General features: G+C 47.5%; 1 protein-coding gene across 1 annotated transcript; it reads left to right on the forward strand.

Moving 5' to 3' along the window:
* Positions 1-429: 429 nt before the first annotated feature.
* On the forward strand, positions 430-11,459 carry LOC311198782 (olfactory receptor 14A16-like; the record flags this gene model as incomplete). The annotated part of the gene is made up of 4 exons (XM_084272783.1): positions 430-1,260; positions 9,924-9,986; positions 10,191-10,247; positions 11,355-11,459. The coding sequence occupies 4 exons, from the start codon at positions 430-432 to the stop codon at positions 11,457-11,459; spliced, it is 1,056 nt and encodes a 351-aa protein (XP_084128909.1).
* Positions 11,460-11,891: the final 432 nt, after the last annotated feature.

Below are 11,891 nucleotides of genomic sequence, written 5' to 3' on the forward strand. Positions count from 1 at the left end.
TGCCAGGAGTTTTCCCGGATAAAGTCAGTCAATCTGAGGGTATTCCCTAATAACTGTAATAGGTTTTCCTCAAAGAATATTTCCCTAACTTCTCACTGTGGCTTTTCCTCCTTGGACAGTGCTGAAAAGCTCATTCCTATCCACAGGGAATTTAGTCTGACGTCACACCATCCTTCTATTTACTGACTGCTGCAAGGCAGGACTGGGTTCTCCAGAGCCCACAGCTGACCCTGCTCCTAGCAGTGGCATGCTGGAGCCCGAACAAAGCTGAGCTCCCAAAAGGGACCTGACAAAAGTCTTCCTCAATCCAAAGAGTCAACCTGAGGGTATTCCCTAGGAATTGGAAGAGATTTTCATCAAGGAAGAGTTCCCTAAATTCTCACTGTGCCTTTTCCTCCTTGGACAGGTCTCCACACTTGACAGCAGCAGATGTCCAACAGCAGCTCCATCAGCCAGTTCCTCCTCCTGGCCTTTGCAGAAACACGGGAGCTGCAGCTCCTGCACTTCTGCCTCTTCCTGGGCATCTACCTGGCTGCTCTCCTGGGCAATGGCCTCATCATCATCACCATAGCCTGTGACCACCACCTCCACACCCCCATGTACTTCTTTCTCCTCAACCTCTCTGTTATTGACCTTGGCTGCATTTCCACCACTGTTCCCAAATCCATGGCAAATTCCTTGTGGGACACCAGGGCCATTTCCTACACAGGATGTCTGGCTCAACTCTTTTTCTTTGTATTTTTGATCACAACAGAGTTCTGTCTTCTCACTGTCATGGCCTATGACCGCTACGTTGCCATCTGCCACCCCCTGCACTACGGGACCCTCCTGGGCAGCAGAGCTTGTGTCTACATGGCAGCAGCTGCCTGGGCCAGTGGGTTTCTCAATTCTGTGCTGCACACAGCCAATACATTTTCACTGCCCCTCTGCCATGGCAATGCTGTTGACCAGTTCTTCTGTGAAATCCCCCAGATCCTCAAGCTCTCCTGCTCACATGCCTACCTCAGGGAAACTGCAGTCATTGTGGTCGGTGTCTGTTTAGCTTTTGGGTGTTTTGTGTTCATTGTGGTGTCCTATGTGCAGATCTTCAGGGCTGTGCTGAGGATCCCCTCGCAGCAGGGACGGCACAAAGCCTTTTCCACCTGCCTCCCTCACCTTGCTGTGGTCTCTCTGTTTCTAAGCATTGACATGTTTGCCAACCTGAAGCCCCCCTCCCTATCCTCCCTATTTCTGAACCTGGTTGTGTCATTTCTTTACTCGGTGTTTCCACTGGCAGTGAACCCCCTCATCTACAGCATAAGGAACCAGGAGCTCAAGGATGCCATGTGGAAACTGATGACAGGCTGTTTCTAAGCAGCAAGAAACTGGTAATATTCTTCATCATATCACTGGCCATGGAACTCACGTTAGGACCAGTCTGGTTTTAGTAGGTGTTTTTGTTTTATTTTTCCTTCTAGTTTGTCTAAGCTGTAATAAGATGGACCAGATTCATTCCATTCCTAATGTTGTATCTCCTGGTCTTGTGTGATCCAGACACTGCAGAAAAACAAGCTTTGATCATGGAGAGGGCTACAAATATTTTTTTTCCTATTTTTTGCTTCTATTTCTCTTTCTTGCATTTCTATTTAAAATTACATGCACATTTTCATTAGTTCACTCACTTGACTACTTGTCTGAAATGGCAATGCTTTCCCACCAGGACAGAATGGGAATTTCCAGGGAGTGCACCGATGGCAGTGGAAGAAATACTCACCTTCTCCTGTACCTCCATTGCTGCATGTCTGTCTCTTTCATCTCCCTCAACATTCAGGTGTTTCCACCTCTCCTGATACGGCAAAGCCTATGTTGATCTTTTCCAGAGACCAGATGCTGATCAGCTCTCTCTGGGGTCTGCTTTGTATTCAGAGGGTTAGAAATAGTCCCATCTTTCAGAAGTCTAATGAACTGCTCTGTCACAAGTTCAATGTGTGATAAGTGACCTTTCTATGTATCTGGTTAAATCTGTTCTGGGAGAGAATCTCCTCTGAAAGCTGACCCCCTTCACACGCTGCTTGGCCGTAGCAGGCAGCTGAGGAGAGAGATGTCATGGTTATTAAACTGTGTCATGTGTAACTGCTGTTTGTTGTCAGAGAAATCTGTCTGTGCCTGTGAGCAGAGATGATGCAAGGAAAAGTGTCGGGAGTCCCAGGAAGCCAGTGAGGGAACTGCTGGTCTTGGGGAAGAGCAAGTCTCTCCAGACAGGGTTAGATCTCAAGAGACTGCTTTTCCTGCCTGTCCAGATCTCCTTAGGAGACCGATATCCATCCCAGAATGCTGCTGTCACTTCTTCTACCAACTGAGCTGTGACAGAAAATACCTGTGACTGAAAAAGGTCCTTCATGAGAAATTCCTTTAAATCTTCATCACTAAGGACCTTACTGACATCCAAGTAACTGTAGAAGTCCTGAGTTTTTAGATCACTTGAAGAGAGTTGCTTCTAAGGGTTATCTATATATTTTATGAACCCCATAGTGTCTTTTCTTCTGAGTCCTCAGCTACCAAGAGGAGAGTGAAGAAACCTCTCTAAAAGTTACATCAGCAGTAATGGAGAAGTACCCTGAAGCATTAACAGGCCCCACTCGAGCCATTCCTGACAAAGCCTCCCCAAGTGCTCCTTAGAGCAGACAACTGGAGGCCATGGGTCAAACACAGGCAAAGCACAGGCAGCTCTGATGCTGAGGACACCCTGGCTTGGTCTGATGAAGCAGAAATGCCAAGCGCTGACCCCCAGCCCCTGGGCAGGGAGATCCTGTACCTTACCTCTGATGCTTCTTGCCTGGGACCTCAGCCATAGCCAAGCGGGCAAAGACCTCATTTCTCAGGCCCTTTCAGCCTCACCAGCACCCTTGGCCATCTGCACCACAGCCCATCCCACACTGCCCCACACCTCTGCCTGTTTCCCTTCAGGCTGTGGCACTATATGCCCTTCCCCACCTTGATCTCACCCCACGATGTCCCAGCCTCTACCTCTGTGTCTCCCTCCTCAGCAGCTGTTCCCACAAGCACAAAAGCACTGGTTCATCCACACTTCCTCTGAGTGACGTTTTGCACCACAGCACTACCCTCAGAATGACATTTCTTTATCCTCACAGCCACTCTGACCTTCAAAGCTGCAGAATTGGTGAATTTCCTCTCCTATCTTCTTTCCACATAGCACAAAGAGGGCTTCCCTAAGTCTCTCCTTCCCAAGGCTGAAGAAGCTTTGTCTCTCAGCCTCTCCACATAAGACCTCTAATTGTCTGCGTGGCCACACTCCTCCCAGTGCAGCCCAGTGTGCTCATGGCCAGATTCCAGTTCAGCACCTCTGACTGCTTCAGCATCCCCTGGAATGCCCAAATTCTTCTCCTTGTGTCTGGTTCTCCACTCATCTTGTCTGAGCTGCCTTGATGTGTGTTTGTTGTGCTGGAACCTTTGGTCTTTTTTGCAGCAGCCAAGAGCTGAGCACCATCCAGACATTTTCTCTCTACGAGGGGGTGCAGAAAGATTGGCGGTGGGGGAAGAGGGGCAAAAGGAAACCAAAAGTACCCCAAACCTCACGGATCAGGATAAAAAGAGTTTACTGGGACAGCAGAGAGAGAGAGAAACAAGAACAATAGGACTTTGTAGCAAAATACACAAAATAAGTGATGCACAAAGCAGTTTCTCACTAAACTGCACAGCTCAGACCATACAACTCAGAGGTTTCCTGAAGCTGGACAGTCCCCAAAACCACATGTCCTCTATCTGTACTATCCTCCCCCCACCCACCTCTTTCATCATGTGGCCATGATGTAATTGGCATGGAATTCCCTCTTTACCACTTTGGTCACCTGTCCTGGTTCTGTCCCCTCCCAGCTCCCTGGGTGTCCCCACCTTCTCCTTAGCAGTGCAGCATGAACAACTGAAAAGTCCTTGACCTCTGGGAAACAACTAAACCATCCCTGTGTTACCAGCACTGCTCTCACCTAATCCCCCAAACACAGCATTCCACTCTCTTTAGAAAGAAAATCCATCCTGGGTTAAACCAGGCCACCTTTGTAGATTACAAGTGCAACACAACATTGGGCTCACTCCTGTGGTCATACAGTATGGATAATCCCCTTGGTCAGTTATGGTCAGCTGGGCCTGTTCTGTCCCCTTGCAGGTACTTGTGCACTCCCAGCTGACTCATTTCTGGAGCAGAATTAGACAAAAGCCCTTGATGCTGTGCAAGCCCTGCTCAGCAAGGAACAAATCCCATTTATTTAGACATTTTTGCTTACAAATCCAAACCACAGAACTATAGGGGACACCGACACTAAAATGAATTCCACCCCACCCATTCCATAAGGTCAGCAGGAGAAGAACTCTCCTGGTTGGAAATCTTCTTGATGTGTCTGTTCCTGAAATCCCAGAGTTTCTCAAGGTCTGTTTGATGTGAAGCTCCATTTTCTTAACAGTTCACATCTCCTTGCAGATGGCTCTTCAAAGTTGTGGTGCATTAAACAAAATGACAGCAAGAGGTGTTAAAGGACTCTATTGCTGGACATTTAGCATCTTCGAATGTTGATTATGGTAGAGCTCGGAAATGACATCAGGCATTTTTAGGACCATTCCTGTGGCTGGGAATGCCCTGAGCTCCAAGCTCAATGGTGCTAGTACTGTGGCACTTGGGGAGGTATCAGGACAGGAACATTTTTCAGCCCGTGCACCTTCTGATGTGGTGCTCTTGCTGTATGTTTAGAATTTCTGAATGTGGATTCTGGTAGAGCCATAAAATGACGTCAGGCCCTGTTAGTACCGTTCCCTGTCTGGGAATGCCCTGAGCTCCAAGGTTACTGGGGCTGCCACCTTTTTCTGTGGAGGTTTCAGGCCAGGAACATCTTTCATCCCTCACAGCTTTTGTTTGGGATATATTGCTGGATGTTTAGCATGTTCTAAGGTAGATGCTTGTAGAGGTAGAAAATGACAGCAAGTACTTTTAGGAATATTCCATTGTATATCAAAGCACTGAGCCCCACGGTTACTGGAGCTGCCTTTAGTCTACCTGGGGAGGTTTCAGGCCAGGAATAGCTTTCAACCCTCACACATTTAGTTGGTGAGCTGTTGCTGTACCTTAAGCATGTTCAGAGGTAGATGCTGGTAGAGCTTGAAAATGACACCAAGCACAGTTAGGGGAGTTACCTTGTGCTCCAAAGCCTTGAACCCCAAGCTTACTGGGGCTTCTAAGTGGGCTGCCTTTGGAGTTTCCAGACAAGGAACATTTTTGAACCTTCACTCCTTTTTTTTGGGAGCTATTGCTGGACATTTAGCAGTTTCCAGTATTGACACTGGTAGAGATGGAAAATGACATCAGGCAATGTTACGACCGTTCCCTATGCTAGACAAGCCCTGAGCCTCAAGGCTACTGAGGCTGCCAGTTGGCTGCCTGGGGAGGTTTCAGGCCAGGAACATTATTCCACCCTCGTACCATTTGTTTGTAAAATACAATAAAGGTGGGAGATTCTCCCTGGCCCTCCTTTTGTTATTAATACATTAGCATTATTAATAATATTATTAAAACATTAATGCTCAGTGCACAAAGTCAAACACTCCGGATCTGAGAATGACCAACCTTTCCACCACAAAAGAGTTAATTCTCCTCACTTGCTTTTCAAAGCCTGCCTGGTTTCAATTGTGGTCTCTTGGATCCACCCACCCCAACCTATGACTCCATTTACCCCTTGGCTTTCATCCAGGCTCTGGCTGCTAAAATCAGCCAAATTACAGCCCAGGAAGAGCACCAGGTGTCCAGGACACGGTTTGTGGTGGTGGGCAGCTTATGAGCTGGGTGGCCAAGGAGATGTCAAGGATGCCAGGCAGCCGTGCCCTGTGCATGGCCACACAGGAGGGAGCTGGTCTTGCTCACATGCTCAGGGAACAGCCGATCGCCAGCTCTGCTGCTGGGGTCAGGAAGGAATTTTCCCCTGGGGTGGATTGGCACTGGTCCCCGGGGGTTTTTGCCTTCCTCTGCAGTACTGAGCAGCACCCTTTGTCAGGGCTTCTCCAGCCCCTCTGGACTGGCTCACTGCCTGGACGGCTCTGGACTTGCTGTACCATTAGGTAGGAGCTGCTGCTTTCCCCCTCTGCCCGTGGGCAACACAGGCCCAGGGCTGCTCTTTTAACGGAGCATTTTTCATGTGTCCCTGGACAAGAAGCACAGTGGAGCAGGTTTGGGAATGCCAGAAGGAAGCTTTTATCATCAGTGGGTGCCATACGTTGGCAAATAGCCCATAGTACCACACACCACCTCTTTCTTTTGTGTGTGACCTGTCCAGATCCTCATCTGGACATTTCTCTTGAGGAAACAGTGATGACTCGACCTCTGTTCTGACTGCTGCTCTCTGCAGCGCTGGGACTTGCCTTTGCCAGGCTGCAAGGGGTGTTTTTACACAACTGAACAGTGCATCAGCCTGCTCCTGTCTTCATGACATTGAACACTGGCTCTCAAACGACCCCCAAAAATAAAAGAAAATCCAGTTTCCATGTGTGTCCTTTGCGTTCTGTGTCCTTGGAAGTGGTTTTGCAGCTGAAAACCCCCTGGCATTCCAGGCTGTTAGAAATGTCTTTGGTCCTAAGAAAGAACTTGAGGTAGACATGTAAATGAAACAGTAATTTATTATACATTCTTGCAAGAGTGGGTGACCTAACAAAGTAGGCACACCTTTGGTCAGAGTTTGTAGCACTTTCATACCATATCCTTGCTCAAAAATCATTAGGTTACCTCATACCCCTGTACATATTAATAACCTGTCCCACTTCATATTAAAATGAGTTCCAAGAAGTGATTTCCATCAACTCCTCCCCACTGCGCCTGCGCACTGCTGTTTGGTGGTGGTCGTTTAGGGTCGTGGGGATGAAGTCAGGTGGTTCCTCTTTTTCACCGCAAGTAACCTTCTGTCTTGCGCAGACTCTGTTACCCCTTTACTCTGATCCAAACTACAGGTTTGGTTTCAGCAGGTTTTGTATACCTTCAAGGACAAGGGGGAGCTTTAACTAGTTACAATGAAATGCTTTGCCTGCATTTGTGACCAATTAGAGACAAGCAAGAAATTCATCGAACAGATAAGGAGGAGGGGAGTACTGGAACTTGTCAAAGAAGACATTGTATTTCCACAGAGCACATAGTCCTTGAGTGTCTAATTTACTTAAAATAGGGTGTTAGACTCAAACTTATGTGTCAATTGGTGTTTCTTCTTTATCAGTGAGGCAGAGTCGTTCAAGCGAGGCATCGTTTATGGGAGGTCACCACTGTGGCACTTCAAGCCATCCCGTTAGCAAGTCTTCCTTAACCCTTTACAAGCGTCTTAAGGCAATATTTCAGCAATGTTGAGATGCAAGTCCACAGTTTTCCCACCCCGTCACCCATTACTTAGCAAATGAAGCTTTAGGTGGGTCTTCAGGCCTGGTCAAAACTGGCTGGAGTCTTCTTTGTTGCCATGCACCATCACCATGGTGGAACTACTGGGTTCACTGGATTCCTTTTCTAGTACTTTCTGTGGGGAGGTGGTGAGGGAAAACTGCGCATGTGCATTTCCAAGAGCACACAGTTAAGTGAACAAGCCCTGGAGCAGCAGAAAATGAGACCCCAAATCCCTCCCCCGAATCTCGTCCTTCAACTCCAGGAGTGGTAAGGTTTCCTTTCTACAGGACTATAGCCAGGCAGTAGGGACAATGTCCTTGCTATGGCTATAGTGGTGTATTGTTCCCCTGCCATTAGACTTTCAGTTCGTCACAGCTTACCCAACAAGTGCAGTTTCACCTCCCGGAGCAACCAGAGAGGTGGGTGTTACTGAGACTGAGAGGTCTCTTCAAACTCAGATACTTGGTTTAGAAAGAATCAAAGTTTTCCTGTTCTGTTATTGCTTTACTTCTTGGCACAGGACCCATGCTTCTCAACATAGGGATGCAGATGATACAGTGATGTGTGAATGATGCCGTTTGATAGAATGTTATGCACTGTTAGGAGTTGTTGTTATTTTGGTTTTGGTTTTGGTTGTGGCTGGTTTCTATTGTTGTTACAGGTGTGTACACCAATACAGTTCAGTTTTGTTCAGCTAACCAAGAGTTTCTATATATAAATACTATTAGACAAAAACGGGAAAGGGGGAGAAAGTTGCTACACCACGTGACTAATAACTTCATAGCAGACAGAGAAGGGATGGGGTTATTAGATCCTAACAGTTACTTGTTTTGTTGGTTTCACAAACCTGATGTTTTATTCTGTCACAGTAACTGCTTGCATGCGGTTCACCACAGTTTGGATCCATAGGATCAGACACGGTGGAAATACTTAATTTGCCACATACTTCTCCCTCTTTGACCAATACCTCATCCAAAACCAGGCGGCGTTGCAGGATCGCAGCACACATCTCTCCAGATTGTTGATTCAGGAGATCTGTAGCATTGGCAGTTTTGTTGGAAATTATTTCCAAAATTGCTTGCATGCGAACTACACAGTTCAGGTTATAAATTGGTTCCCATGCCCCTGTTATCAATTCATTAGGATTCCATGTGGCCAGCCTGTAATGCTTTATTCTTTTGGGAGGCCACTCATTTTTTGACGGAAGAATCCCAGACACAGATACAGACTGGGAGAAGAGCTTCTTGAGAGCAGCCCTGCTGAGAAGGACTTGGGGATTGTGGTGGATGAGAAGCTTGACATGAGCCAGCAGTGTGCTCTTGCAGCTCTCAAGGTCAATGGTATCCTGGGCTCCATCAGGAGAGGAGTGGCCAGCAGGGACAGGGAGGGGATTGTCCCTCTCTACTCTGCCCTCGTCAGGCCCCATCTGGAGTCCTGTGTCCAGATCTGGGGCCCGCAATACAAGAAGGATGTGGAACTGTTGGAGAGGGTTCAGAGGAGGGCCACAAGGATGATTAGAGGGCTGTAGCACCTGCCCTACAAAGAGAGGCTGAGGGAACTGGGCTTGTTCAGCCTGGAGAAGAGAAGGCTGTGGGGGGACCTGATTGCAGCCTTCCAGTACCTGAAGGGAGCTTATAGGCAGGAGGGGATTCAACTTTTTAAAAGAGCAGATAATGGCAGGACAAGGGGGAATGGACTAAAGCTAAAGGAGGGAAGGTTTAGATTAGATATTAGGGGCAAGTTTTTTACAGAAAGAGTGGTGAGGTGCTGGAACAGGCTGCCCAGAGAGGTAGTGGATTCCCTGTCCCTGGAGGTGTTCTATGATTCTATGATTTTTCCCCCAATTTTGTGTTCCACCTACTTCAGTCTTGACAGATCTTTTCTCTCATGCAACACCTTTATTTCATTTTTTTACCAACACCTGACATTGACATTCTTTGACCCCTTTTAAACTTCCTTTTACACCTACTCTATACGAACACCAACATACTTTTGCGAACCAAATTCGGGGACGTGTGTAATGTCCGTTTGCCAAACTTCTAGTGGGCCTGTGACACAAGGACTCGCACCAGGGACAAGGCCACTAGCAAACTGTCGACAGTCCAGGCATGACTGTACAATCCAGCCACAGTTCCTTAAAAAAAAAAAAAACCAAAAAAACCAACCTTACATAATCTCTTATCTAAAATTCTTCTCAATAATGCTCGTTTCATTCAGGTAACTACTCCTACCACATACAATTAATCACACACTATGGCTTTTCACTTTGCAAACACTTTTACAACTGCCTGTAACTCCAGCTGCTGAGGTGAGGCTTGTATTTCTTCTAATTCCCGTTATTTTCCATTTTCATTGCTACGTAACCAGCCTTGCTCTCAGTTGGCTAAATCCGTGAACGCTGCAAACCAACCCATCAGACAAGCAACATTGCAGGATGCGAGTGAGTTCTCCCAGTTCTATGGCAATTATGGCAAGGCACTGGGATGCGCAGCATGCTCTCACTGGTCTGAGCTGCTGCCCGCAGCACGCTCCTCCCCATGCTGTGAACCACAGCGCGACCCCAACAGTCACCAGGGCCGAGCCCTGGGTGAGCACTTGGACCTGGCAGAACACCAGGACCTGCCGCATGGTCTCCCTTTTCCGTCCACCTCCCACCGGCCCACTATTCACTCTCTCCACCACCCGCTCATTCCCATGTAAACTTTTCCCCAGTAAGTTCCGCAACTGAGTAGGAATCCAAATACCCTGATGTAACCCTTTTTCCCGTTCTGACGCCACCTTACGTACCCAGGCTGTGACGAGCAGTCTCTGCAGAGTGTCTCAGGCGTCAGGAGACAGTGATGTATTGGTGAGTTCGTCGGGAGGTGTGGGTGATGTGTCCATCTCCGTAGGATTCTTGTCCCTGTGCTTAGGTTCCTTGTCCATGTGGGCAACACTGCTCTGTGCCTTAGTTGGTGATTCTTCATGTAGGTAGATTTTATTTCAGTAATTTTCGGGTGGCTGGGTGGGCAGTTCTGCAAACCCTTTCCCAGTAGGGCACGCCATTGCCAGCTCTGCTTTTTTCCAGCTTTTCACGGACAGGCTGAAGTTGTTGATGGCAGTTAACATTCTCGACTGCATCATGGGGTGTTTTAGGCTCAGTAAAAGTTAGAGGTGAACAGATATTAAAGGCAGTCAGTTGTATGTTTGTTTCCACGTTTTTCCTTCCAAAGGTATAGTGGGGGGGGGGGGGGGGGGGGGGCGCAGGCCATGGCAGATTTATGTGCACTACTCGCTCCCCTTCCTGGTCAGTTCTGACAGATTTATCACTTTGCTCTGATAACACGGCATTATTACTTAGCATAGTAACTGGGGTAGGTGATAGAGCACCCAAAACCAAAACACATTCTCCATAGTAAATTTTTTCCCTTTTAAAATCGGTTCTGTAGAACCCAGAACTGGTGCTAAAGCTGAAAAGGCTGAAGTAGCAGCAATGCATTTCACTAAAGTCCTTTTACTTAATTTCCAGAGAGTTATTAATGACTTAGGTTTGTTTCACCTAAACTGAGGGTTCGTCAAGGATTTGAGCTCCAACAGCTTCCCAAGTAGGTAAATCAAATGCACTCTCAAGGCTTGTTATCAGGTTTCTTCACTAAAAGTCCCGGGAGCTCTCTCTTACAACCTATACCAGGAGTATTACGCTTTTCTAAAAAGCATAAATCATACACCGCTTGTCTGTCAGCCATTTAACTCAGCGCGCTGTAGCAGCCTTTTTGGGCAGACTCTGGCGGTGCGTGGCCGGCAGGACCCGTCTTATACGGTCGCCTGGGCGCCAAGGTAGTTGATCCGCCCTGGAGATACAAAGCTACCTTTTCTTTTGCGCCTCCTGGGCTGCACAGGACCGGAACCTCATTCACTCTCCGTGGAACCATGGCCGTAGTCACCTGCTATCAGATCCGGACTCGCCCTCTTCTAGGAGGTCCCTGTTCGGGCGCTATTTGTTGCCTCTTTGTTGCGATGGAGGGAAGTCAAGGACACGCTCAATATGAGTAATCAGCAGGCTTCGATTTATTATGGGTAATGGCTTTCTGTTATACTATCGTTAATCCATATTAATTGTTACTAATGCCTATTATAATTGTTACAACTTGATTGGTTCTTGGTTAAAGGTTACATCACTCATCTTGCGGTCTGGGAACGGTGCTTCTTTCTCCTTCTCAGGAACAGCAGATCCTTGAAACATACATCTTGTTTCTAATTCTTGACACTGTGTAACATCGCTCTCAAAAATACTGACCTTCCTCTCTATCATTTGCGTCGGGATGGTGCAACGCCTACTCGTACTATTAAGTTACACAGGAGACTGCTCGAACAATTGCTCCATAGAGCCATGGCCTTGCTTCTCATGTAGCCACTCTTCCACACAGTGCCAGTGGTTTCTCACACCCCCAGTTTCCCGTGCCCCTTTCTTCTGTTCATACCTGTTTCCCCGGAACCCTGGTTTCCATCACCC

This window comes from Gallinula chloropus, assembly GCF_964237585.1.
Source record: "Gallinula chloropus genome assembly, chromosome: 18".
Lineage (NCBI taxonomy): Eukaryota > Metazoa > Chordata > Aves > Gruiformes > Rallidae > Gallinula > Gallinula chloropus.